At 50.6% G+C, this 26,960-nt stretch overlaps 1 protein-coding gene across 3 annotated transcripts; it reads right to left on the bottom strand.

Annotated features, from left to right (window-relative positions):
* CNDP1 (carnosine dipeptidase 1) lies at positions 1–26,960 on the bottom strand. 3 transcript variants are annotated; one of them, XM_036823224.1, is made up of 14 exons: positions 26,746–26,823; positions 25,375–25,438; positions 25,094–25,206; positions 21,430–21,559; positions 18,705–18,854; positions 17,989–18,151; positions 17,228–17,316; positions 13,084–13,284; positions 10,609–10,693; positions 6,434–6,594; positions 5,155–5,319; positions 3,569–3,710; positions 324–471; positions 1–136 (listed from the first exon to the last, which is right to left on the bottom strand). In XM_036823224.1, exons 3-14 carry the CDS (start codon positions 25,174–25,176, stop codon positions 70–72), a joined length of 1,584 nt encoding a protein of 527 aa, XP_036679119.1. In that variant the 5' UTR covers positions 25,177–25,206; positions 25,375–25,438; positions 26,746–26,823; the 3' UTR covers positions 1–69. The 3 variants fall into 3 exon arrangements, with proteins under 3 accessions (XP_036679119.1, XP_036679118.1, XP_036679120.1); XM_036823223.1 differs by lacking the exon at positions 26,746–26,823 and having other exon boundaries at positions 25,375–25,846; XM_036823225.1 differs by lacking the exons at positions 25,094–25,206; positions 25,375–25,438 and having other exon boundaries at positions 26,746–26,960.

The following is a 26,960-nucleotide window of genomic DNA, read 5'->3' as shown; positions in this document are numbered from 1 at the left end:
CCTGCCCAGGGTTGTGTGAAAGGGGATCTGTCAGTAGGTCAGACTTAGGCTGGAAGGTTTCTACCATGATTAATGCAGCTTAGCCATCTCCAGGAAAAAGGCAGCAAATAATTTGGATCCCTCTATGTAATTCCACCTAACAAAAGAAACAGAGAGAGACACTGTTATTCCCATTCAGATGACAGAGGGTAAGTAGTCTACAGTTTAAACAGGAAGACGTGATGACAGAAATGGCATCTGAAGTGTGCAGCCTGTGTGGAGGTTCCCGGTGTGAGGACCCAGGCCTGTGCAGGGAGGGGTGCGCGCCCACAGGACACACTAACCTGTTCATTTTCTCATTCTGAGAATGCTCTCCATCGTCAACAGCGCCCAGCGGAAGCATCATCACACTCTTCTGGATGGTATCCTGGAATATTTTGGCAATGGGTATGGTTGATCCATCTCGGATCATGTCTGGCTCTGTCCCAAACACTGAAACACAGGAAAAGAAGGCATTTGAATAAAATAATGACAAGACTACCCCCAGTAATCTCCTCAAATGTAGTGTTTGCTTTGTCTTTTTCTTCTTTTTTTTTAATCATTTAATTTTATACTTGGGTTCGGTAAGCTTCTTGATTTCACATAATTTATATTCTAAAATCATCAATAGAGTCAAGAAGAAAACTGTGGTTGCCTTTTTTACAATTATCTACTTTTAAACTTTTTTAATTTATTTTGGTCACGCAGCATGTGGGATCTTAGTTCCCCAACCAGGGATCGAACCTGCGGCCCCTGCAGTGGAAGTACAGAGTCTTAACCACTGGACCGCCAGGGAAGCACAATTATCTACTTTTTAAATATTTTAAATTTGTATTTTGAAACTAATTTTATACTTACAGAAAAGTTGCAAAAACAGTACAGAGTTCCCACATATCCTTTACTTTCCCTAATGTTAACATATAACTATTGTACAATTATCAAGAATAGGAAATTAACATTGGAATAATATTAAGTAGACTCAGACCTGATTGGAATTTTACCACTTTTTCCCTTTTTCTATACTAGGATTGAATCCAGAATCCCACACTGCATTTTGTCATTGCTTCTAAGTCTCTTCTAGTCTGTGACAGGTTCTCAGCCTCTCTTTGACTTTCATGAACTTGACCCTCTTGTAGAGTACTGATCAGTTGTTTTGTAAAATGTCTCTCAGTTTCGGTTTGTCTGATGCTTTCTCATGATTGGAAGAAGTCATGCATTTTTGGCAGGAGCACCACAGGATGGTATACCCACTTGTACGGTTGCTTCATGAATTAAATATTGCGAAGGTGGGACAATTTGGTTTTTTTGTTTGTAACCAATATACAAATAAATAGCTGTACTCAACTGTCACCTGAATGTCTCAGCGTTTGTGCTCAGCTTTCAAGGTATCCCAAGAAATAGTTTTAACGGATATCCTAGGGTCTGGAAAGAGATGAGTTCAAACCTTCTAGGCTAGAGGACAAGTTGCTGGTGACGGAGCAGGAATGAAAAATGAAACAGTCGCAAGAGAGAGCGTGCCCGACCTTCTTTATCCACAGAGCAAGGCGTGAATGAGAATAAAGATGATGGACTTTGTTAGCAGAACTGGTCCAGCACACAAACAGGCCCAAAGGTGCCCATGCTTTCCTGCAAGAGTACGTCAGGCCTTGACATTTCAACCACACGCCTCTCTTCAGTGGCATTACATTTATCTTCCTAACCCTTCTTCCTCTTTTCATCACTCCAAAATTGGCAAAATGCTGTTACAGTTGGGACAGTGGGAATGATTATGCAGAGAAGCACGCCTCTAAGTCTTGGACTTGTCCTGCGATTATTCATGTCTGTGTCCCTGTAGTGATAATCCGGACAGGGAGTGAGGGCTCCAAGGAGGTTGCACCCCCAGTTCCAGCTCCAGCATCTCTGGGGGTGTGGCCCAGGGCCCAGCTGTAACAGAGTGCATGGTCTATCTAAACACTTGCCAGTGTCTGCCCGCCTAACGTTTGGAGAGACCCCAAAACTCCCCCTGCTTTTAGGAGAGCTCCCCACTTTTCAACTGTTGGCAGTGTCCCATTCCTGCTGCAAAAAAGACTGGCTGTTCCTTCTCCCCAGGCAGCCAGAAGTCCAGGCCTGTGTCCCTGCTCCCCAGCCAGGTATCCTGTCCGGGACTTTGAAATACGTGAAGTCAAAACAGGCACCGCTGAGGAAATTACAAATAAAGCTATTCCCTGCCTCTGGAGAAGCAGAGTGTGAAAAGACCGCTGGTTTTAGAGTCGGATAGGCTGGAATTGAGTTTCTCGTGTGTTCTGTAATTTTAGACAAGGAGCTCATATCAAGGAAGCTTCTTCAGCGGAAAGCTCACATGGCCTGCCGTGGGGCTGTCTGCACCAGCCACGCAGTCCAGCATGGGCTTGGGAAGAACAGGACCACACACAGTAATTAAAGACCCAAACCCATGCCAAGATAGGTCCATGGTTAAAAACTCTCAGGGGAGACTCTGTGTTCACCGAAAACCCAAGCAAGGACGGTCAAGCTTACACACACACACCCCGTCCAGGGTGAGCGTGGCTCTTGGAGCGAGGCCTTTATGTAGTGGGTCTCGTTTTCTGCTTCACGCTGACCCGAGACCATTAAAACCCACACCCCCTTGTGACCAGGAAGAACAAGTCCCCACAGGGCGGCCCCGTGTCAGCTTGCTCAGTCCACTAAATTTTAGCTCCTTCTTCATTTTTAATCCCAGAAGATTTCCTTTACTTTCATGCAAGTTCAGCTGTGCTTTTAAAAGCATGTTTTCAAATGTTGGTCATAATTTCCAGGAGTACTGGAGGTTTTCAAGTCCATCATTTTGCTCCAAATTCAAATCTCCTGGTGTAAGCTTAAACCCTGGCTTTGCCACTAATAGCTGGGTGCCCTTCAGCAAATTACTTAATCTCCTCAAGCCTTAACCCGTGAAATGGGAAAAGGCTGCTGGGAAGACTCATGAGTTAGAGCGCTGTGCACGGTAATACAGCCCGTATAAAAAGGAGAGTCGATACTGAAGTTTTAAACTCGTCTGCCGTATCCACTGCTCCACCAGGCACCACCCCCTCTGTAATCTGGAGACTGTCGCACAGAGTGGAGGAAGTCAGAAAGAGAGAAACACACACCGCGTGCTAACACATATACATGGAATCTGAAAAAAAAAAATGGTTCTGAAGAACCTAGGGGCAGGACAGGGATAAAGACGCAGACATAGAGAATGGACTTGAGGACACGGGGAGGGGGAAGGGTAAGCTGGGACGAAGTGAGAGAGTGGCATGGACATATATACACTACCAAGTGTAAAATAGATAGCTAGTGGGAAGCAGCTGCATAGCACAGGGAGATCAGCTCGGTGCTTTGTGACCACCTAGAGGGGTGGGATAGGGAGGGTGGGAGGGAGGCGCAAGAGGGAGGAGATATGGGGATATATGTATATGTATAGCTGATGCACTTTGTTATACGGCAGCAACTAACACACCATTGTAAAGCAATTATACTCCAATAAAGATGTTAAAAAAATTTTTTTAAATAAAAAGAATATCTGAAGTCCAACCTGTTTTGATGGCTCTTTTTGCCGCAAGATACTGATTATCTCTAGTATTTGCAGTCCACGGGTGTAGTCCTAGCGTCATAGATACAGTCATCTGGTTGGAGCTATTTCTTTTGGAGAATATATAGTCAAGATGCTGCTTCACCTAAAAGGAACATTTTCAGGTGGAAGAGAAAATTTCAAGTTATTCTCTCATACCATGAACATACAGTCGTCTTTCATCAAGAAACTGATGAAATCTCAACCCAACAAATTCAAGTATTTTGGTTTTACCTTAGTTCTTCTGGAGGGGTGGCGTGGAGTGAGCAGGGTCTCCAGGACTGGGAGCTTCGCCAGTGGGAGGAACACTAGCTCTCACGCCCCTTCCGTCCCCAGACCCTCCAATCCCAGCTCTGACCTCCCCCCCATCCTCACCAGGGTGTCTGACTGTTAACGTTTGGTTATTATGAATTTTGGTAATTATGAAACACAATACAAGTACAACTTCTCCATCTGACAATTGATCACTCTTTTTGGACTTACCAGTACCTTAATGACTCTTATGGGGAATACCATGCATTTGGAACTTTCTGAGAAGTGGGAGCCAGTTCCAAGCTAAGCTGTGAAGGACCCTTGTCATCAGCGCCCTTCTCTTCCTTGGCTCTGTTCCATCCGCTACTAGGGAAATCCTCCGAGAACAACTCCATACTCTAAAATAGTCCTTCCAGGGAATTCCCTGGCAGTCCAGCGGTTGGGACTCCTCCCTCTCACTGCCAAGGGCCCAGTTTCAATCCCTGGTCGGGGAACTGGGATCCCACAGGCCGTGTGGTGTGGCAAAAAGAAAAGAAAAAAAAATCCTTCCAATGTTTGCTTCAACCAATATTAATGGACACCTGTCAAGTGGCAGGAACTGTTCTGGGTGCTGGGGTCACAGCTGTGAGCAAGACCAGGACGGTCCTGCCCTCGTGGAATTTGTATGTTGTAGACAGAGGGACAAAAAGGGAGGGAGGGAGGAAGGATGGAGAGTCTTTTAGGATGTAATCAGCACTGAGGAGACAGTGAAAGGGACAGTGGGGTAGACGGGGGTGGGATGAGGTGCTTCCTGAGCTTATCTGTTCAGAGTCTACTTTCTGTTAAACTTGAGGTGAACCGATGACTGGTGGGTAACTGAGACACGCACTCCCTCCAGACAACGAACGTTTTCATTAAAAGGGCTGCTCTCAGAGTGTAGATTTCAGACATCACAGACAAACTGATGACTGCAGCTTGAGATTTCCCAGCTCAGCCCAGCCGTAGGCAGTTAGCTTCTCCATCTGGGAGTAAAACCAATCTTGCCTTCATAGCTACCATTTAATTTTTAAAAATTTCCCATCACTCCAACTCCAAACGGTTACTTATCTGACTACTATAATTGCGTATAATTGAGCAAAGAGATTTTTACCGAACAAAAATTTATCAGTTTCTTGACATTTGTTCCAGTCCCTTTTGTATTGGAAAAAAGAAAAAAAAATGATACTTCAACGCGAACAGCTGAACTGCCCGCTAAACTGTGATGTGCGGCGCTCAGAATGGCACTGCCACTGGGCGGGAGAACAACGCACGCTGGTTACCTGCTTCTCCACCACAGACATGTTCATGTGAGGGACTAGACGGATTGAAAATTTTCCTATCACTCGGCCAGGGATGACTGTCTTGGCTCCAGGCTCATGAAACGCGCCCTCAATCCCATGAATAGAAAGAGATGGGTATCGCCACAGGTGCATTAGAAGTTCCTCCTAAAGTAAAATAAAATCATTTTACTATATAGAGGAGTGTTTAGTTAAAACCCAGTTGAATTATATCGCTTGTATCACCAATTTCTGTACATCTGTGACACCATTCATGACGAGTTAGTGACCACTGTACTTAGATATGTCTGCACTAATAGTACAGGTGGGCTTTTCCCTCAGGACCTGAGACCCTCTGCTGCCTTCAGCTGCCCTAGCTGCTTCCACTGACAAGAGCCCCTCACCACGCCAGCTCTGAAGTTTGCAGTTAATAGATGGCAAAGGGGCCCTTTCCAAAACTGGGGTTCAATTGTAAATTTCTATCCCGTCATTGCCGTGACGGCAATTTATATGCTAAATGCATTTTATTTTCCAGAAGGTTTCAAAGAAATCTACAGACATTTGAGTCAGTGGCCACCAGAGAGCTAGTCTGAGGCAAGAGACATACTTCATAATAGTAAACTCCCCACTTGTATTCGGCATTTTTCCCTCTCCTGGAGCGTCTGCCCAGGAGCCAGCCAGAGCTACCAAACACCACAGCAGGCAAGGGTTTTGTTTGTTTGTTTGGTTTGGTTTTTGTTGTTGTTGTTGTTATTTTAAGGAGGAGGAGAAGTAGAAGCGAAAAGAACGAAATCTAAATTTACCAGTAGCCAAAGCTTTGGGCTCTGGGTTTACTTACTACACTCAAACAGCAACGTAGCAATTTACACATTAGCCCGTAAAGCTCTTGGTTTTGTCTTTTAAAAAATGAATAATTAGGGGTCTTGGAGCTGAAATGATCTCAGACTATTCTCAACCTTTAAACAAATAGGAAGCCCAGCTCACTGGCTGAGGGCTGGCGTGAGGTTGAGCCTCATAAGCCAGTTTGGAAACGCACGGCTGTGAAGTGAATCACTGCCCTGTGGTTAGGCGCCTGAGGCCAGTGCCAGACGGACCCCAAGAAAAGGACCAGTTGATCTAGACCACGAGCACCACGAGGTTTCGTGAAGGGAAACCTGCCCCTGATTAGCATGTGCTCTCAGCTCTGAGATGTGCGGAACAGCAGCACGTAGCAAACTAGGCACTGGGGAAATAGGGGTTTTCATCGCTCCTCTTCCAGGTTACCCGTCAACGTGTGACCTACCTTGGTGTCAAACAGAAACTTCTTAACCTGGCTGCTCTTCCGGTACTCCTCGAGGTCCAGATTGATGGCTTCGTATGTTCTCTTCTCCTCCTCTGTAACAGGAGCCACGTGGTCATAGATTCCAGGGATCAGAATTCGGCCAGAAGAGTCCACCAGGCTGCCTATGAGAGACACACAGGAGACAAAGGCAGGTGGAAGCTACGGGTGCGTGGGGTCCTGGCCCTGGAGCAGAGCCTCAGGGACCCTCCTGGGGCTGCAGCGGGCCTGCGACCGGCCCTGGGCCCTACAGCAGAGCCACTTGTCAGTAGCTCACGTCCCAGATGTGACGGTGGGAGGAAGCAGCCGGTCACCAGGAAGGCTCGGCCTGCGTCAGACCCGTTTTAATGTCCACCTCGTCGACAGAGGGATGGAAACACACGGCTCTGCAGTCAGTTACATTTGGAGTGACTTACCTGTGTTCCATGCAAGTTCTCAGCTACACTCTTACATCATAAACAAGGTTCCTTTTTTAGTTTTATCTTATCCTGAGTTAAAAAGTAATGTGTTCATTAGAAAAAAATTTTTAATATATATGTATGTGAATATACGTACAAACCTGAGAAACTGAAAGTCATCGTTCCTTCTCAACCTCTCTCCTACACACACCACAATAATATAATAAATACTCATCTTTAATCAAAAACGTAACAGCCTTGAGGTCTAGTCTACGAGCTACACGTCATAACCATGAAAGCTTTCATAGTGGCGAAGCAGATACACTGCTATGTTATTTGTGAAAAAGTTTGGGGATTAACAGCAATGAGTGAAAAATCGTCAATGAGCATCTATAAAAGAAGCAGATGCTGAGATTGGGTAAACACGGCTTGCTGTCTTGAGAAAGGACTTACAGTAAAGGCCCAATGCAACCAGAAAGTAGACTAAAAATAAAATGACGGAAATGTCTCCAAGGCAGCTAAATTCATCTTTAGTCCAGATCGGGCCTTTTATTCAAGTGAAGGCACTTCATAAAAATATGTGCCACATGCTTCATGTGATTATAACCTGACAGTGTCAGAAAATTACTGTGAAGCACTGTATTTTCAAATCTTTCTGTTAAAGTCGACAACCGCAAAGCACGGGGCGGAGGGCCCTGTGAGACCCAGGGCGTCACACCTGGCTGTGCGACACCTGCCATGTTCTGGACGCCACATGAACGCAGGGCACCCACCCGCACTGAAGACCCCGCCTTCCAGCACGAGGGCACGTCTCTGACCACACGGGGCTGAATAACAAGCGTGACCCCATGAGTGGACGGCAGGTGCTTCGGCCTGTGTAGACAGAACTAAAGACAAAGTAAACATCCCACCAAAATCCGCAGGGTGGCAGTCGTGTGGAACGTAAGGGGCTTCCCGGCGCTTTGAGCCGATCACAGACGGCGAAGCCCTGAGGCGTGAGGACGTCAAGGCAGCAAAGCACGAGGAGAAGCTTCCCCGCCTGGTTCTCAGCCTCAGCCCCCTCGGCCCCCCTCCAGCTCCCCCAGCACTTCTCCGAGCCTTCTAAGTAATAAGATGAACATGACCCTGTGGGAAGCAGACAGGGACCCTCTTCACGGGGTGTAACACACACAGAACAGCAGGATGACACCGCCGACACCCAACTCGACGCATAACGTCAATCAGCGGACCTGCTGGAAGAACGTCTTAGGATGTACGTGATCATTTCTGGTTCGTTCATCTGCTTCACCAAATGCTCCATAGCTCGTAAGGTAAAAACCGCAACGCAACTACCATTAAAGAATAAATATTCATTATAAAGAACAAATTAAAGACTATATTATATAATATACATTCATTATAAACTCTGAACAAAACTCTAACCGCACTCCGGGGACAGTACTTGCAGGTGCTGTGTGCGTATCGGCCTCCCTGCGGGTCCTGAGTTATGAATTGCCCTCATTTAGCCCAATAAAGTGTATCATATATCAAATACATGATACAAACTCATTAGGAAACTTCAAGTCAAAAACTAAGTTGGGCACCAGATGACCGGGACTGGCTGTCCCTGAGTCACAGGTCACCCTGTCACCCTCACGAAAGCAAAACGTAAAAGCCCCGCCAGTGACACATCACTGAGTCTTCCCTTTAGTACGCACCCCTAAGCTTCTGCTGCCGGGCTCATCTGCAAGGACAGAGCCGCAGAGGTGAATGGGAGCAGACCCTGCTCCTAATCCAGCCGGAAAGACACAGGTGAAGAGTCAGCTGTGGGCCCACGTGGGCAGACGAGCCCTGAGCCAGCCGAGGCTCGGTGGTGAGAACAGAGGTGTGTGTTTGAAACGTCAAGGTGAACAACAGGAGAGACCTGAGCTACTCCAGCAGCCGGGACGCTCAGTGTCCGTGTTAGGGTGCCGGTTTCGCTGGTGTTGCCAGACATCACCCCGTAACGGGGGCAGGGGTGATTCAAACAGACGTCCTAAGCAAATGAGCCTGTGATCTGAGCAGCTCACTCTCGCCAGCAGAACTGCCCCAGGGCCCAGCCCTCGAAGTGGCTTTAAATCGCTGTTTTCTCAGGATGGAGGCAGCCTTCCCAGCGTGGGCTGGAGGAGTGATTATTTGATTTGTTTCAAAAATCAAAGAAAGTGAAACCATGTGCTTTTCATTCTGCGCATGAGCCCGGTCTGACTTTTCCTAGCAGAGCAATATGCGCTTGCGGGGCTAAATGGGATTCTATGCCTGGGTGAAACCATCAGTCTACCAGGATGCCGTGCGGCAATCACGCTCAGGGGAGAATCGAGATGCAGTCCCAAAGAAGTGGTGATGCCATTCCCAGGGAGGAGAAAATGAGTTCCGGTAAACTAGAGATTATTTTATCTCTCTCCCCACCCCCGGCAAAAGAATGTTAACTTGCATGCTATCTGAATTCTTTGGAAACAATTTAAACACTTTAAAGAAAAATGGCTTGTTGTTTTCTGTCTAAAAGTGTCAAGCATGGAAAATATTGTCCAAGAGTTGTATTTTAGGAAAACTAGAAGGCCATAAAGAATAGACAGATGATAGATGATAAATCAAATAGGTAGATGACAGATAAATAGATGATGGAGAGGATAGATAGATGGATGGATGGATGGATGGATAGAGAGATAGATAGGTAGACAGATAGACAGATGGATTTAGTTGGACAATGAAGGAGCAGGAAGCTCTAGAATAAAGGTGATACTGAAGACCCAGAGGCAACCTCCCAACAGGTCGCCCCGTAGGCGCCAAGGCCACGGGGCTTCGGGAGGGCGTGGCTAAGGCAGAGCTGTGTCAATATGGAAAAAAGAGAGATTTTTCCTAATTGATCCCCAAAGAGGGAGTGCTTTTTGGCAGTTTGCCCAAAAGGGGCATGTTGTAAAATTTGCATAAAGTCGCCCTTGGGACATCACACCTGGCTGTGGGACACAGCTAATCAGCAGACCTGCTGGAAGAACGTCTTAGGATGTACGTGATCATTTCTGGTTTGTTTATCTGCTTCACCAAATGCTCCATGGCTCATAAGGTAAAAACCGTAATGCAACTACCGTTAAAGAACAAATATTCTTTGTTCTTTAACGGTGAGAAAGATCCAGGTATTGCGAGGTCTGAGGCTTATGTAACCTGAAAACCTCTTTTTTAAAAAGAACCAAATTGTGACTATGAACGCGCAGTGTCCCTGCCAGGACTGTGCAAGCGAGGCCCTGGAGATGAAGCCTCCTTCCATTCCGGGATCCACCCGGAAGCTGGGCTGTCCGAATGTAGGCAAGAGCTCCAGGTGAGTCAGGTGGGCAAGCTGGCAAACTCACTGGCGTCGCTGAGCCACGTGGGACCGCGGGGACTCACAGGAAGGAAGCCAAGAGGCGTGGGTAGATTGGGCACCAACTCTGGATGCTTCTCCAGAAAGGTCTCTCTGCCACTACCCTCAAGTACAGCCAGATGTGTCACAACACCCGGTGAAAGGAAAGGGGGTGGACTGAGGAAGGGTGTCAGTCCATGAAGAGAAACAACGTGGACGTAACAAGCCTAAGAAACGTTTAGCCAAGGGGGAAGCTAAGACCTTGGTCTTCCTCCGCTCCGCCCTTATTCAGGGCTGGCCTGGAAACCAAGGGGGAGACAGCTGAGTCCAACAGAACTATGTTAGCAGACTCCTTGATGCTTAAAAAGTGAAACGAAAGAAGACATTACCAAGAAGAGCGACCAGATCCGCCATAGGTTCGTTAAGGATCCCACCAAAGGTCCCCGAGTGGAAATCCTGATCTCTGCACTTCACCTGCAAGACAGGGAGCGGGAAGGCAGCTGCTTTCCACCGCGGCTGCTCAGAGACACCTTTCACCGGGCGGCCGACCCGCCCCGGGTGGCCCTCAGGGCTCAGGGGTCCGCTGACGTTGTCACCGCCGTGCTTCTGTCACACGATGTGGAGCGTCTGCCCCCCACGTCTTCAGGTCCCACTGATTTCCCCGAAACCGACCTCAGCCCCGACCTTGCCACCAACAGCGCCGAATCCCAGACCACCAGCCCCTCCTCGGCCTAACGACTGACGTGTAACGCAGCTGCCTTCCTCTTGGTTTCACGCCATCTCTTGCTCAGCGCTCCTTCCAGAAAAATTCTCCAAGAAACTTTCTTCTCCTTGTTCCTTTCCTGCCTGCAGGACCATTCTACTTACGTCTCCTCTGATAACTTCTTTTCTGTCTTTTCGCCCGCCAGCTTAATCCTGGGATTACTCTACACACAGAGCTTCAAGGCCCACGGGACTTCCTTTACAACCTCCAGACTCTCAACGCTCCTTCCCTAGGTCTGACCTTTGACCTACTCACGAGACCTAAAGCTTCTAGTCGCCTATGGTACATAACACTTTGGTGCACTCCCAGCTTCTGAACTTGAGGAGGTCTAGAAGGGAACATCTTCTACAATTACTTCCTCCTAGCTTGCCGTTTCCAAAACAAGGAGAGATGCCAGTCCTATAAATCTATCCCCTTAAAATGATGTTGGGGACTTCCCTGGTGGTCCAGTGGTTAAGACTTCGCCTTCCAGGGCAGGGGGTGCAGGTTCGATCCCTGGTCGGGGAGCTAAGATCCCACATGCCTCGTGGCCAAGAAACCAAAACATAAAACAGAAGCAATATTGTAACAAATTCAACAAAGACTCTAAAAATGGTCCCCATCAAAAAAAAATCTTTGAAAAAAAATGATCTTGGATTTCTCCCAGGCACACTACGTCCAATCGGTTCCCAAGTTCTAATGAGTCTGGGTTTTTTAATTCTCTTTGACCCATTCCCTCTCACCTTTCCTGCCCGGCTGGCCCTTCTCTGCCTCTAGCGCCATCTTTAAAGCCCTGCCCGGTGAATCTTCCATTTAGTCACCGTAGCTTAAGACCTCTATCTCATCAGGCAGTGATGCTAACGAAGCCCTGTGGGGTTGCAGAGCCCCACCTCTGAAACCTTTGCCGCTTTATCCCACCTCTGCTCACAGCTTCCCTCCTCCTGGCCCCCTCGTCACGAGCCTGCCCTCCCCCGTTCTTGGCCACAGCAAGACGTCCAGTCCCTTGACCCATCCAAGACCTCCCCACCTCTCGTCCTCCTGTCCTTCTTTTCTCCCCAATCAACCTGAATGCCTCTGTGCATCCATCCGTTCAGCCTCTCCGTGGGCGATGTCTTGACTGACTTCGCCTCCTTCTCCATCACACCATCGGGCACAGCCTAAGCCCTGGATCAACCCTGCCCACTGGGGAGTCTCCACCACTGGCTCCTGAGCACGGCTGCAAACGATATCCCACTGCTCGGACAGGGGACTAAACACCCTAACCTGCCCGCCAGCCACTTCTTCGTGCCCACCTGTTCCCCACAGAGACCACTTCCAGCACATGTCTCTGCAGAGAAACTTCCTTCTGACTCAGCAGTAGAAAGAGGCCAACGACAGCGAGATGTTCCCCGGCCTTCACGCCTCGGACCCTGCCCTGCTTCTGCAGCTGCGTGGGACCCCCGCGGGAGAGCGGAAGCCCTTGCCGGGCTCAGGACCACACCCGCCCTCCGGCTCTCCTACACACCCCTCCCCTTTGGGGCTTCCCGCTGCTCTCCGAGGGAGGACTTTCTGCTTCTAGCGTGCAGGTTCCATCACAGCTCGTCCGCATTGACAGAAAAGGAGCAGCAAGCAGACCACGTGTCAGGGCGGAACTCGAGGTCGCTTTTAGTGATCACAGCGACCCTGGGAGGATTACTGTGCTCACTTCAGAGTTAAGGCTCCGAGATTAAGGTGCGCTCAAGGCTGTTGGCCGGATGAGCCAGACCTCGGGTGCCGGCCCTGTCAGTGCCGGCACCCCTTCTCTTTCTGTCCAAGACGTGGTGGGCAGAGCAGGTAACGCCCGCTCACAGCATCCCCAGAACCCGATCAGGCGGTCAGTCTCCTTACCCCAGTGCCCCCGTGCCTGCCTCCAAATTTCACAGCTGGAGTTCCTAAAACATGGTGAGTCACAAACCCCTCTGAATCTTCTCTCCAGAAAAACGTACACAGCACATGTGTTCATGGCTGGGGGCTTCATGAACTCCCCCAGTCCCAAGACCCCGTGATCCCCGGGGCCATGCCCCCGGGGCGGTGTCTGCTCTCCTTCCTCCCCTCTGGGACCCCAGCACGGATCCACCTCCAGGCGGCTGCCGTCGGCAAGTACCTCCACCATGAAGTAGCTGTTGCCTCGCGTCCCATACGTGAGCGCGGGCGTCCTCCGGCTGATCCACAGATTGTCTGAAATCACGATGTAGTCTACGCTTGAGAAGAACCCGGCCTTCTCTTTCTGGACAAGTTCCTCCAGGGCAGGAGAACCAGCCTCCTCCATCCCCTCGATGACAAATTTGACGTTCACGGGCAGATCCTGAATGAACAGTGGAGCAAACCACGCTGTCAAAAAAAGTGGACACCTTTTTGCCCTTTCACCTTTTAAAATCCAGATTTGTTTGCATGTAACTTAAACACACTGAATTATTATATACATTCCCCAACGCTCTGTTTATAACGAAGGAGTTTTAACTCAGGTTGTGACAGAGAATTCAAGGTAATGGCCAGGGAGCCATCAACCTAATACTGATGACAGAGGATCTGGGCAGGGCATCCCTAAAGAAAAGGCTGCGTCCACCATATGGGGTTCCACTGGGCCCCTGCGGAGAAGCCCGTTCCTCCTTCTCCCCAGAAGGAATTTTTCCAGAAAGGTTACTCAGTTACAAATCTCTTTTCTGTCCTCATAATTCTGAGCATGATAAATGAGAACTCTTTCCTTTGAAAGGCTGTCTAATGTTTAAGCCTCAGGATAATTTTCATTTCAAGTATCTGTTATTTTTCAGCTACGAGTTCAATCTGCCTTTTAACTTATTCAAAGGCTTTGATCTTGCAGCAAAACGGACCTTGAGTTTTTCTCTAATATTAGGACATGGAATAGCGCCTTTACAATTCTTACAATGTGCCTTTACCCCATTTGGTTTTGATCTTTTTGTATCTGTATAATTTATAACTTCATATCTTTGAGAGCCGTGTGGAGAAGAGAGGCCGATGGCTTTTCCTAGAGCATAAGGCGCGTGCAGGGGGGGGGTGGGGGGGTGGGGAGGGTGGTGAAAAGTTATTCTATGCAGACGAGGCAGTGCAGACACACTCATTAGCTCTAATGAGTGGCATTGCCCAGCCCCAGATTAACAAAAGCAGGACGGGTGGAGGATTATGTATTAGAAAATGTGACCTTCAGTCATTCAGCTGCTTAAGGGCATTTGGGGATGACAAGTTTTTCAATGCATTCCTTGAATACACTTCTACGTGTCTTAGGAAGTTAAGCTAAAGTTCTGAAATCTTAATGTTTGAAAGCGCTTTATTAACGTTTAACTAGAAAACAATTCCCAAGAAGTAGCTGGAAAGCCTAAGAATTTTCTGGCAAAATGTGATTAATAAAATACAAGTCAATAGCTATTAAGTGTTGGAGGAGGACGTGGGGCTGGCAGCCAAGCCTGGGCTTTGGTCTCTGCTCTGTCCCTTGACACCCAGGGACCCAGGACCAGCCATTTCACCTCTCAGCAGCCCACTTCTCTGTTAATACTTGCTCTGCCTCTTGGTAAGATGATGCAGTGAGGTGATGTACATTTAAGTGCTCTGTAAGCAAGACAGAAAGAGGGGATGGAGGGCAGAAGGGAACGAGGAAGGAAGAAACCAGAACTCATAAAGGGCCTAGTACTCGCAGGCTCCAGGGAACCTTTCCATATTCACTGAATCTACTCGACAAGCCTGGAGACAGATATGATCATTCCTAGATCACGGATGAGGAGAGTGAGCCTCAGGGAGATCAGCTGGTTTTTCTAAGGGCAGTGGGGATTCCTTAGGTTTTGTTTGCGATTATATGTTTCAGAGTTGAAATTTAAAAAGCAAAGCAGATTTTGACCTTTATATAGGACCTGTCTTATAAATATTGCTTTCCTCTTCTTAAGAAAGAAGGACAGAAAACGAGAGAGAAAGGTGGGACGTGGGGAGGGAGGGAGGGAGGGGGAGAGACAGAGAGGAAGGACGGAAGGAAGGAAGGGAGGGAGGGAGGGAGGGAGGGAGGGAGGAAGGAAGAAAGAAAAGAGAGAGAGAGAGAGAAACCAAGGGCTTATTTAGGGGAGTGCCATGAACAAGAGGACAACCTTGCAGTGGTCAGCAGGGCCCAGCCAGAAAAACGTCCTGATTCACTAAGCCTGTCTTCCTCAATGAGATAAAGCAGTCAAGTCAGAGCAGTTAAACCCTCTCTTCCGCTTATGTCTCAGGAGACAACAGACTCATGAGAGAAGCCCCTGGGGTCTGATGAAATCACCTCCGGGAAAGAAAAAACGCAACGTCAGGACCTGCTCGAAGGACAGGATTTGGAAGAAGCAGCATCAGGGACCTAAACCTCGGGCAACAGCTGGGCCGCTCCACTTGTCTTGTGGACAAGTGGACACGCTGCCCGGAGGTGGACCCCCCCAGTCCTCCCGAGACAGGCACATCCCAGCCCGACCTCGCACCCCTCTGTCTCGGAAGGAGTGTGCTGCTCCCAGAGCCTCTTTGGGGACGGGGTGGGGATGGTTGGCAGGGGTTTGCCCTGTGACTGCCGACACGTCCCTTTCTGTCCATGAACCCAACAAATGGGCCCCACTTCCTCTTAAATTTCCAGTGTTCCGAGTGCTTAATTCAATTCAGCTACACAAGTGAGATGAGGGAAAGGTAGCAAGGCTGCACATTTTTAAGGTGACCCCACAAACTCCTTCTGCACCCCCAGGTTGCAGAGCCCATACTCTGTGGAGCCCAGACTGGAATGGGCTGGGTCTCATCCTTGGGCCTGGTCTCCCTGGCACAGGCTCAAGCTCACCAACTAGCGGAGCCATTTCTGTATGAAAGGGATGGAATCACACCATCAAATCCACCCAGTGTTAGAGGGCCGGCGCCCATATCAACACCCTCACTTTTACAGAACAGAATCTGAAGCCCAGAGAGGTTAAGTCTCCCACCCATGGCCACATAGCTAGATTGGATCCTGTTTGGAGTGTAAGCACGCTCACTACCAGAAGAGAAAAGAGCAGTGCGAGATGAAACCATCCTCGTGAGCACAGCAAACAACACAGTTTTAGTTGGTGGTCTGAGAGAGTAGCCCTCCCCTCAAAGCTGCACCCCACCATAACCCCTCCTTGGACGGATTAAAACCACTTCCCACAAGAATGCAAAGAACTCAAGGATTCAGACAGAACGTCACCCCCAGAGATCGCTATCCTGATAATCTGCAAAGCACCTAATATATTTCTTAAAGCGTATGTCTGTCTCTATTAACAAAACCATACTTTGTGATAAGAAGGACGGGTTGCAGATAAAAAAGACAAGCTGAGTAAGTTGAAGATAAAAAAGACAAGTCCCAGCAGATGGTGATGTAGCCACAGGCTCATCATGTTTTTTGTTGTGTCTCATTGTTGCATGTCAACAGCACGGGATCAAGGTATCACCCTGCCCCGGACCAGCTGGGTGGCTTTGAGTATGTTCCCTTCCTTTCCCAAGCCTCTCTTTCTTTATCTGTAAAATGCGTGTGATTGTAACACATTCCTCTGCAGATTGCTGGGAAGAGTAAAGGACACCATGCAGCTCAAAGCCAGCTGCCTCCATCACCATCATCACCATCACCACCATCACCATCATCATCACCATCATCACCATCATCACCATCATCGCCATCACCATCACCATCATCACCATCACCATCACCATTACCATCATCACCATCACCATCACCATCACCATCATCACCATCACCACCATCATCACCATCATCACCATCACCATCACCATCATCATCACCATCACCATCATCACCACCACCATCATCACCATCACCATCATCACCATCATCACCATCACCATCACCATCATCATCACCATCACCATCATCACCATCACCATCATCACCATCACCATCACCATTACCATCATCACCATCACCATCACCATCACCATCATCACCATCACCACCATCATCACCATCATCACCATCACCATCACCATCATCATCACCATCACCATCATCACCACCACCATCATCACCATCACCATCATCACCATCATCACCATCACCATCACCATCATCATCACCATCACCATCATCACCATCACCATCATCACCATCACCATCACCATCATCACCATCACCATCATCACCATCACCATCATCATGATCATCGTCATCATCACCATCATCATCATCATCGTCATCATCACCATCATCATCATCATCATCACCATCACCATCATCATCCTCGCTCCCAAGCACAGCCGGCACCTACCTCGTCCAGGGCTCTGAATGTGCTCACAGCGTTGATCCACGCTAAAACAGGGCCTTTGTTGTCTGTCGTTCCTCGGCCGTACAGTTTTCCTTTAAAAATGGGCGAAGAATTTTCAGAAAAGCATGGACACCTCTGCCAAGTTGAGTGAGCCAAAACTAAAGGTAGTTTTACGGGTAATTGTTCTAATGGTGCTTTCTATTTTTCTAGGCAGACGTCTTGGTCTGAAATCACAAAGTATTGTTTCTTATGTACAAATAGTATGCTAGCCAGCAAACATAAGCTAATTTGAAATATACAGATCCCTTTGGCCTTTTATCCAAGTTCATGGAAGAAGACCCGCGGGTTTGTTGCAGAATGTCAGGTAATATAGCCTCTCACTCTGAGATTTTACAATTAGCAGGACAATGAAAACGGGTGTATGTGTGTCTCCATTAACCTTTCTTTTTCTTGTCTTTATAAAATATAATTACATTTGGTGTTTTTTAAAAAGAAAATATGTGACCTACACAACTATTTTCCTCAAAACCCAAGAACTCTCCTCGTGGGGACTTAATTTGCCCAGGGGCACAAAGGTTCATGGTTTCTTTCACAACTGAAAGAAAATCAGCCTCATTGGACCAACCGGTGGACCATGAGGGCAGCGTTCTCTGCACTCCTAACAACAGGTAAGGCCTGGAGCCCGGGGCAGTCACATCTCGAATTCTTAAGCCCTATGAGCCGTCCTTCACCCACAGAAGAGCCCAGCACGAGGTGTCACTGACCGTCCACCTCCGTCAGCGTGTGAGGGTCTGTGACCCACCCGTCCTCCTGTCTGGCAGGCTGCACGTCTAAGTGGCCGTAGAAGCACACAGTGGGCTTCTTGGGATCATCCCCCAGTTCGGCCAGGATGATGGGAGGTATCGGGAGGCTCTGACCATCAGGCAGCTGCAGACGGAAAACGGATAACTTTTTTCGAAAAAAAGCCATTTGGTTCTTCCAGAAAATTCAAAGACATGGATGGCGTTAGGAGTCTGTTACTAGCTCCAATCAGGTGGACACAGTCCTGGAAACAGACTATTCAGACTCGTCAGTGCTAAAGCAGGCGACACCGGGAGGGTAGATTAAAGATCCATCTACTCCCGAGGGGCAGTAATAAGCCTTGATTCTGATGAGGGATTGGGTCCTTCGAGAAAGAGGCACTTGAACTTAAGGGAAAGGGCCATCTGGGAGAAACGTGAAGCACGTGAAGGACACGAACAGCACAGGTGGGGGCCTTCGCGCGCCCCCTCCACCTTCCCCCCGTCCCCCCCGGTCCCGCCAGGACGAGAGGTCGATGCTGCAGCCTCCGGTGGGATGAGGCGGCGATGTTCGCCCTTACTGGGAGTCGCGGTGCTGCTTCTGAGCACCGGGGCAAGCAAAGCCCGTCCTGCCGCCACGAAGGGAAGCCTGGCTGATGCCCAGGGAGGCGGCAGCTCGGAGGCGGGGGGGATGCCAGCACCTGCTGAAGCCCCGCGTCCACCGAGTCCACGCGGGCTCCCAGGAGCCGGAGCCGCTCTGCAGCCAGGCCCATCATTCTGAGCAGCTCTCGTCGGAGGCGCAGCACGGGCTGAACCGAGTCGCTCTCGACCGCCACCCACTCCTTCAGCGTCTGGGGGGAAAGGCGACAGGTGGTCAGCACGCGGCTCATCCGCGTCCACTCTTGGGGGCGCACCTCGCCGGGTCCCCGGCGCCCTCATCTGACCTGGAGACCGAGCTGGCAGACACACGACACTCACAGCAAGTGGCAGACAGCGGGAGGTGTGATCAGGAGCCCAGAGGCCAGCGACGTCGGGTCAACGCAGGGCGGGACGGTTGGCGGAAGGCCGCCTCTGAAGGCTGGCCGGCCCCGCGGCGCCACCAGGCTCATACAGAAGGCGCGGGTCCCCGCCCCCCTCGTGGCCTCTAAGAACTGAGAGCAGCCACCCCTCGAGGGCTCGGCTTCCCACAAACGTCCCTCGCAGGTCACTCTGATCCACCCCACGGTGGCCTCAGCTAGGCTGCAGGAGCCCCCGTGACCATCCCGTGCGTTTCAGTTCTGAGGTCCCCCCGCTGCACCTGCAGGATCCGGGAGGGGGTGTAACCCCGGGTCTGAAGTCAGGGCTGCGCAGGCAGACATCCGGAGTCCCTGGTCCTGGTTCTGCGCACTGCAGGTGGGGGACTTCGAGGACACCCCTGAAGCTCTCTTAGCCTCGGCTTTCTCCGCCGCCGGGGGGCGTGAGGCCCCCTCGCGGCGGGTTACGGTGGATGTAATGCTGTGGGACAGTGACACGTACACATTTCGGTCTTTCTCCCCGGTTCCCGGCCAGCGCTCCTAAAACTTTTACAATTTCCTAAGCGGTAAGGTACTAGGAGCATCTCTTGTTCTAATATTTGGTCTTCGACGCCGGGTCCTGACACAGAGCTCCTAATGCCCTTGGGATTTCCCGGGTGAACAGGAGCGCACTTTTGTTCTAGCGAGGAACTCTGGGGGCTCCTGGGCGTGTGGGCCGGTCCCCAGAAAGACCGAGCCGCGATCAGACGCTCAGAGCCTCCAGCCCCAGCTCCCCACCTCGGGGGAAGGACGACGGGCTGGAGATGGAGCTAAGAGTCGCTGATGCCTACGTGACGAAGCCCCCATAAACATCCCTGAGGCTCAGGGTTCAGAGAACTTCCGGCTGGGAAGGGGCGCCCCGCAACCCACAGGACAGAAGCTCCCGCCCCGGGCAAACGTGTGGAAGCGTGTCCCTGAGTTCTGCGAGCTCTTCTAGCAAACGATGAGCCGGAGGCGGGGCCACCAGAGGCCCTGATCTGTAGCCGAGTCAGGCAGAGTGTGGGCAACCTGGGGACCCACCACCAGCTACTGGCGTCTGAGGTCGGCATTGGGGTAGGGGCGACACTACCTCCAGGAAGACAGTGTCAGAGGTGAGCCACGTCGCAGGACACCGGGGGGGCCCACAGACAACTGGAGACCTGCTTGTTGTGCAGGAAACCCACACTCTGGGGACAGAAGAGGAAACACGTCTTTCTAGGTGAGGACGGAGTGAGAACGTGTACACCGGAGGCCCAGGCCACAGCCTCGCCCCGCGGGTGCTCCGTAACCGCTGCTGATTCTCAGCGTTAAGAGCGATCCTTCCCATTCCGGGGTCTGCACCTGAGCTGCTTACACTGGGACAGCCGCAGTGTTTATTAGAAACCATACCTGTGATTTTGGACTCTACTTCCTAACTTATTTTAGTTTGATTTCTATCCTGGTTGTAGCACTTCTATTTTTATTGTAAAGAAATGTGTTTGATCTGAAGGAATATTGTGTTTTACATTTTTAAACTGGAACTTATAGGGCGGACGCCGCCACGTTAGCGCTAAACGTAATGCACCGGGAGTATCCGAGGACGCCGCACAGAGCAGCGTTCGGGCTGAAAGGCCCACGTTGGCGCGTGCTCCCACCGCACGCCTCTTCTCTCCCCGCTGTGAGCTCCGGCCTGCGCTGCGAGCCCCAGTCAGGTCTCAACATCCCAACAGGCACTTACAGCAAGTCAACACGCCCACACGAGGAAGGCTTCCATGAAGGTCAAGCCTAGGCACCGCAGCCTGGGCACTGAGCTTTGTGCTTTAGTATGAATCATGGGGGATTCACGTCTGTTTGCACAGTAATATTCCTGACTTGGGTTGGTTGACCCAGTAAATGTACACTGAACACACATCGTGTGCCAGACACGGTGTCGGGGGCTCGGGGTCCAGGGCGGCCTCAGGGAGTTCCCGGACGGTGGAGGCGGGCCAGGCATGCCGGGGGCACAGGAGAGCCAGCAGGAGGAGGGGGACGTGCCAGGGGGTGACGGAACGGGGAGGATGCATTTCAGCTAGTTCTGCAGGTGGAGAGGGTCTCTGAAGGGGAGGGAGGATGGGCCACCTGATGACGGTCCAGAGTAAAGGTGAGCTCAACGGAGCTCGGTGGTCATTGCTAAACAGCCATCCCTAGATCAAACGTGCTGGGAATGCCCTTTTTGGAAGGAATGGCCGGAAGGGATCTCTTACCTGAATCTAACCAACATTTATTATTCTAAGTCAATGAGGAGTCACAGGCATTTTAAATGGAGTTGTCAGGCAAAAAAAAAAAAAAAAAAAAATCCACATCTCCCAGCAAATAACCATTCTCCCAGACTCCCAAAGGGCACATCCAAGCATTTTGTGTGTGCCGTGTCTCTCACCTGTACAAATTCATCCTGATGGAGATCGATGTATTGGAAGACTTTCTCTAGCAGCCCGGTGGGCGGGGAGGACGGTGAGAACATGCCTCCGTCCAGCAGCAGCAGGAAAGCAAGGAAGGAGAGATGGTGCCTGTGAGCATGTGACAGGGGGGATATTTTAAAATAAGGACCAGGTTTTGGACTTTCCACCTTTCAAATACTTCAAGAAAGTTAATGTTATCCAACAGAGCTGATTCCAGTCTTTTGAACTAAAATAACACAAGGTAGTAGAATGGGAAATATATTTTTTGCTATATCTTCACCCAAACCCTTCATTTGCAATGCTAAAGAATTTTAATAAGATAGAAACCAAGTTAACAAGCTTGTATTTAAGCAATGCTGTTGTTTGGTTTTTTCCTATGATACAATTTTCCTATGGGTTCACTTCCTATAAAGCTAAGTCGGCTCCCTACATCCCAGGTGTTAAGGGTAATATTTATAAGAGAGAAAAATGTCAGATAATTAAAAACAAAAAACAAACAGAAAGAACAGCAACAAGACTTCTTTGTGTGATTAACCACTTTATGTAATATTAGAAAAGTAAGGAAAGACTAAAATCCTGTGCAGTGTTGTAGGGTTTCTTTCCATCAGCTCCTGAGGTTAGAATACTTTGAGAATAAACTTACAAGCCACGCTGTGATAAATAACATCGCAGGACGGGCGATCATGTGGACACTGTTGGCCACAGTCTCTGCCTGGGAGCCCCTGGTCCGTGGCTTTCTCCTCTTTCCCTCCCACCAATCTGGCCTCTCTGCTTCCATCCCTGACGGGTCCCTTCCTTCCTTTGCCCAAGACCCCATTTCCTCCCTCCTCCCTCTCCCTGTGATCCCTTCCTAGTCTCCTCCGGACTCCCACAGCAGGCTCCAGGCTGGGTGCAGAGCAGAAAAACTGGGTCCAGAAGACAGTAGGACTTCCAGGTTGCAGACTAAACTAATTATCTTCTTCCAAACCAACTCTTCCTTCTGGATTGGCTCTGTTCATTTTTGAAATAGACTTTAGTTTTTAGAGACATCTTAGGTTCAGGCTGCTTCTTCCCTTGGCCTCCAGTTCCAGGCACCAACAGAGCCAAGGTGAGGACTTGGGTCTAGAATATCAAGAACTACTACAACTCAATAATAAAAGACAAATTCACCCAATTAAAAACGGGCAAAAGATTTGAATAGACATTTCTCCAGAGAAAACATACAAATCCCAACAAGCACATGAAGAGATGCTCAACATCGTTAGCACCAGGGAAACGCAAATCTAACCGCGACGCGACAACAGTTCACACCACACTCAGGATGGTTACAATCAAAATGCCACATGACAACGAGAGCTGGTGAGGACGTGGAGGGATTGGAACCCTCGCGCACTATTGCTGGGGATGTAAAATGGTGCGGCTGCTTTGGAGACAGCCTGGCAGGTCCTCGGACGATTAAACGCAGCGTATCTTACGGCCCAGCAATCCCACTCCGAGGTGTGTGCCCAAGAGAAATGATAGCATACGTCCACACAACAACTTGTGCTTGTATGTTTACAGCAGCATTATTTGTAATAGCCAAAGCTGGAGACGATCCAAATGACCAGTAATGAACGACTGAATGAACAAAATGTGGTACAGAAGCACAATGGAATATTGCTCAGCCATAAAAAGAACTGAAGTATTGACACGTGCTACAGTACAAAAGAACCCGAACACATGTTAAGTGAAAGAAACCAGAAACAAAAGACTACAAATTGGATCAGTCCAATTATGTGAAATGTCCGGAATAGGTAAATCCTAAGAAACAAAAGTAGATTGGTGGTTGCTTAGGGCTGGGAGGGTTGGGGGAAAGTGGGCTATGACTGCTAATGAGTTGGGGATTCATTTTCAGTGATGAGAATGTGCTAAAGTTGATCGTGGCAGTCATGGTGCAATTCTGAATGCACTAAAAACCACTGAATTGCAATGCACTCTGTAAGCGGGTGGATTGTAGGGAAAATGAATTGTATTGCAATACAGTAGTTATAAAAATAATAATAATAAATGTAAGCACTCATTCAACAATACAAATATATTACTGCGTATGAGAAATGTCTATAAAGGAAGCTAAGGTGAGGGTGAAATCAGGGTCAAAGCGAGCCACGCTCCTCCGTGAGTGGACGAAGCACTTGGCCCAGCAGATGGCGCCAGTGAGCTGTGAAGCATCTCCCCCGTCCTCCTCCGCGGCTCCCAGTTCCCCTTCTGAGGGCAGCTAAGTCCCGTGGGCAGAGCCTAGAGCCAGGGGCTGCGAGGACCCAGGAGGAAAAGGCCCCTGCAGACCCACAGTGGCAGGACCATGAGGTTTGTGCAAGTGGAGGAGGAAATTTTTTGCAGCCGATCCATCTAAATTAATATTTGAACTGTTATTTTTATTCTTCATTCATTCAATTTGCATTAAAAAATTGTTTGGGGGCTTCCCTGATGGTGCAGTGGTTAAGAATCCGCCTGCCAATGCAGAGGACATGGGTTCAAGCCCTGGTCCAGGAAGATCCCACATGCTGCGGAGCAACTAAGCCCGTGTGCCACAGCTACTGAGCCTGCACTCTAGAGCCCGTGAGCCACAACCGCTGAGTCCGTGTGCCACAACTACTGAAGCCCACGCACCTAGAGCCCGTGCTCCACAACAAGAGAAGCCACCGCAATGAGAAGCCCACGCACCACAACGAAGAGTGGCCCCCGCTCGCCGCAACTAGAGAAAGCCCGCGCGCAGCAGCGAAGACCCAGTACAGCCAAAATAAATAAAATTAATTAATTAGAAAAATTATTTGGTGCTCCTCTCCAGTGAAATATGAAAGGAAAACGTGAAGAGGAAAGGAAGCCAAAGGAAAAGGATAGGAAGGAAAAACCTCGATTGAGAGGACCGAGAGTCCCTCCTGAGGACTGAGTTTCCATCAGGCTTGTTCCTGGAGACGCGGTCCTGCCCACAGGGCCTGCGCCACCGCACCCCTCAGCCCCAGAGCCTTCCCCCCTGTCTGTCTCCCCTCTCCATTCGCCGTCAGGCCTGCAGAGACCGGCTGTGGGCGCTCATCCTGCTCTTAGGATCCCAGGTGGGACCCCTGGGCATCCTTCGGTCTCCTCCTGAGTCTCTTGTGTTCCTCACCTTTCTGTTTGTTTTCTTGGGTTACAGTCATGCTTGACCTGAACGAATCACCCAACAAAACCCTGGGGACTTAGAAAGGGTATTCCTGGCCTTGGCCTTCGCAGGAAGGAGCAGTTGCTGGAGAAGGCAAGGTGAGGGCGAGGGTCAGGGAGCAGAGACGGAAGCCCAGGTCTTAGCGTCCTCCTGGGGGCCCGGCGGCCCAGCCTGGGCTGCAGGGCCTCGCAGAGGAAACCCCTTTGCCCCAGAGGCTCCTGTTAATTCCAGCTGGTTGTTCTCACACTGGGAACTGAAGTTCCACGTGCCCCTGTGCTGAGTACTTACATTTAAATGTAAGGACTTCCTGACTTCTCAAAGTCAGGCCACACCTCTGCGGTGTAACCATCCCCCACCCCGTCCTTCCCCTAATCCAAAGAGCTTCACTTCCTCAAAGCCTCGCCTCCCACTGGACGCAGGCCTCAGTGGCCACTCTGCTCTCTCCCAGCCCCAGCCAACAACTGGAGACAGTTAGAGGAGCTGTGTACCTAGCTGACAGTGGCCTTGAGATCCCATGGGCTGCCTCAACCGATGACACTTCTCTATCTCCTGCCACGAAAACAGCAGGCATCTCCGAAGGAGTCTGGGTGGTGGTTAGTTTCTGATGTTGAACAGAATAAAGAATAGAAAATGAAAGCGCTCTCACCGCACACAGCCTGGGCCAAGGGTGTCTCCCCGGGTACACACAATGGCCCATCAGCCAAGCCCTTTTCCGCCCGTAAGAAACTTTAGTGCCGGCGTCAACCTGGATGCCAAGAATTCTACTTACCAAGTCCTTTAGAGTCTGGTGTGACTTTTACAGAGGTCGCTCTGCTGGTGTCTGCTTTGATGAACTTTATAATACAGGAAAAATGCTTTGTTAGCCTAGTTTATCTCACCATGAGAGGATTAAAAACAAAAGTTCCAAACCAAAACACAGGCTTTTCCGGCTTGCGTTCATTCCCTTGCCGGCTCTGAACGGAGCCCAGCGATTCCTGCTGAGGCTAACCAGTCCTGCAGGCTGGTGAGGGCGTGGCTTTCACAGGGCAGCCTGGACTCACGCCAGGGCCAAGGAGGCAGTTTCAAGGAGCAGAACACCCCAGAAAGTCCCAAGAACTGCAGTGTGTCCACCATCCTCTCATGGGGTCTGCCGGGCGAGTCTGACCCCCAGAGGAGGGGTCAGTGGCCGAGCCTCACTCCCAGACCCAGAGGTGACCCGCACGCCGCACACAGGCGGCTGGGATGCCAGCACAGGCTCCGCAGGGCCGCGGAGGGCAGAGGTCACCAGAAGCGGGGACCGAGGAGGCCCTGGGCGCCAGCCCGGGGCGCACGTGGAGCTGAGAACAGGCTCTGCCCCTCCCGATGGCCGACAGCCGGCTGCGGGCAGGGGGCACAGGCTGTGAAACAGGCACAAAGCACCACCACGTGCCACCAGGAAGGGCCCGAGGTCGGTTCCCACAGCGGCTGGCCCTTCGAGGCCCGGGGCTCCGGAATGCTCCATCCGGGGCGGCAGGCGGCCAAAGACCGGCTCCTGATGGCGGGGGGCGCGTTTCTTCACCGCCTGGGGTCTTTGCCAGCGGGGAGCCGGCTGCCTGCACAGGCCGCGGGAAGGAGGAAGCTGGCCTGTCAGCAAGCGAGGCCACCTCTTCCGTCCGTGTTACCCTCCCCGTCTGGCCAGGGACCTGGGCCTCTCCTGACATCAGCCTGAGGGACCGCCCGGGCTCACTGCCTCTGGAGCCTCTGTCTTCTGGAAACATCGGCAGCACAGAGGCAAATACGCGGAGCAAAGGAGGGCCGGAGCTCCCAGAGACCCCTGCTGCTTCTCCCCCAGACAGGCAGCCGCGTCCCCCAGGTCGGGACAGAGGGCAGGAAACGGTGAGGGCGCTGCCACCACTTAGAGCTGGACGCTGAGCTCCTTCAGAGGCGAGCCTGGGGCTCTGATCCCGCACCGGAGCCCACGGCGCCCGCACCAAGAGGGGAGGGTGTCCCCCCCGGGCATCAGCGGTGCTGGGCCCGGCCTGGAGCCCAAACCTGGGGTGAGGCTGAGACCTCCAGAGCTCCTGGCTGAGGCTGCACCACAGCCGCTGCCCCCTTTTCCTTCTTCTAGATCTCGTTTGAGGCATTTTTGCATAAGAGTGTTAACAGAATAAATCTAAAATACCTGTAGGAGTGACCGAATGATCTCAGGGCACAAGAGGTGAACTCGGGGCGTTCCGGCGGCATAACGAGAGGGAGTAGGGGAACGGGATGGCGGGGCTGAGGTCAGTGGGACCCGAGAGGCAGGGAGACCCAGACTCAGAGCAGCAGGAGGGTGACCGGGGAGGCGCAGCGACGCCTCCGGGAGTCGGGAGACGAGGACAGGGTGCTGGCAGGACG

The sequence above is a fragment of the Balaenoptera musculus genome, chromosome 14 (assembly GCF_009873245.2).
Source record: "Balaenoptera musculus isolate JJ_BM4_2016_0621 chromosome 14, mBalMus1.pri.v3, whole genome shotgun sequence".
In the NCBI taxonomy this organism is placed as follows: domain Eukaryota; kingdom Metazoa; phylum Chordata; class Mammalia; order Artiodactyla; family Balaenopteridae; genus Balaenoptera; species Balaenoptera musculus.
Note: the sequence above shows the minus strand (reverse complement) of the source record. Positions and strands in the feature narration are given on the sequence as shown.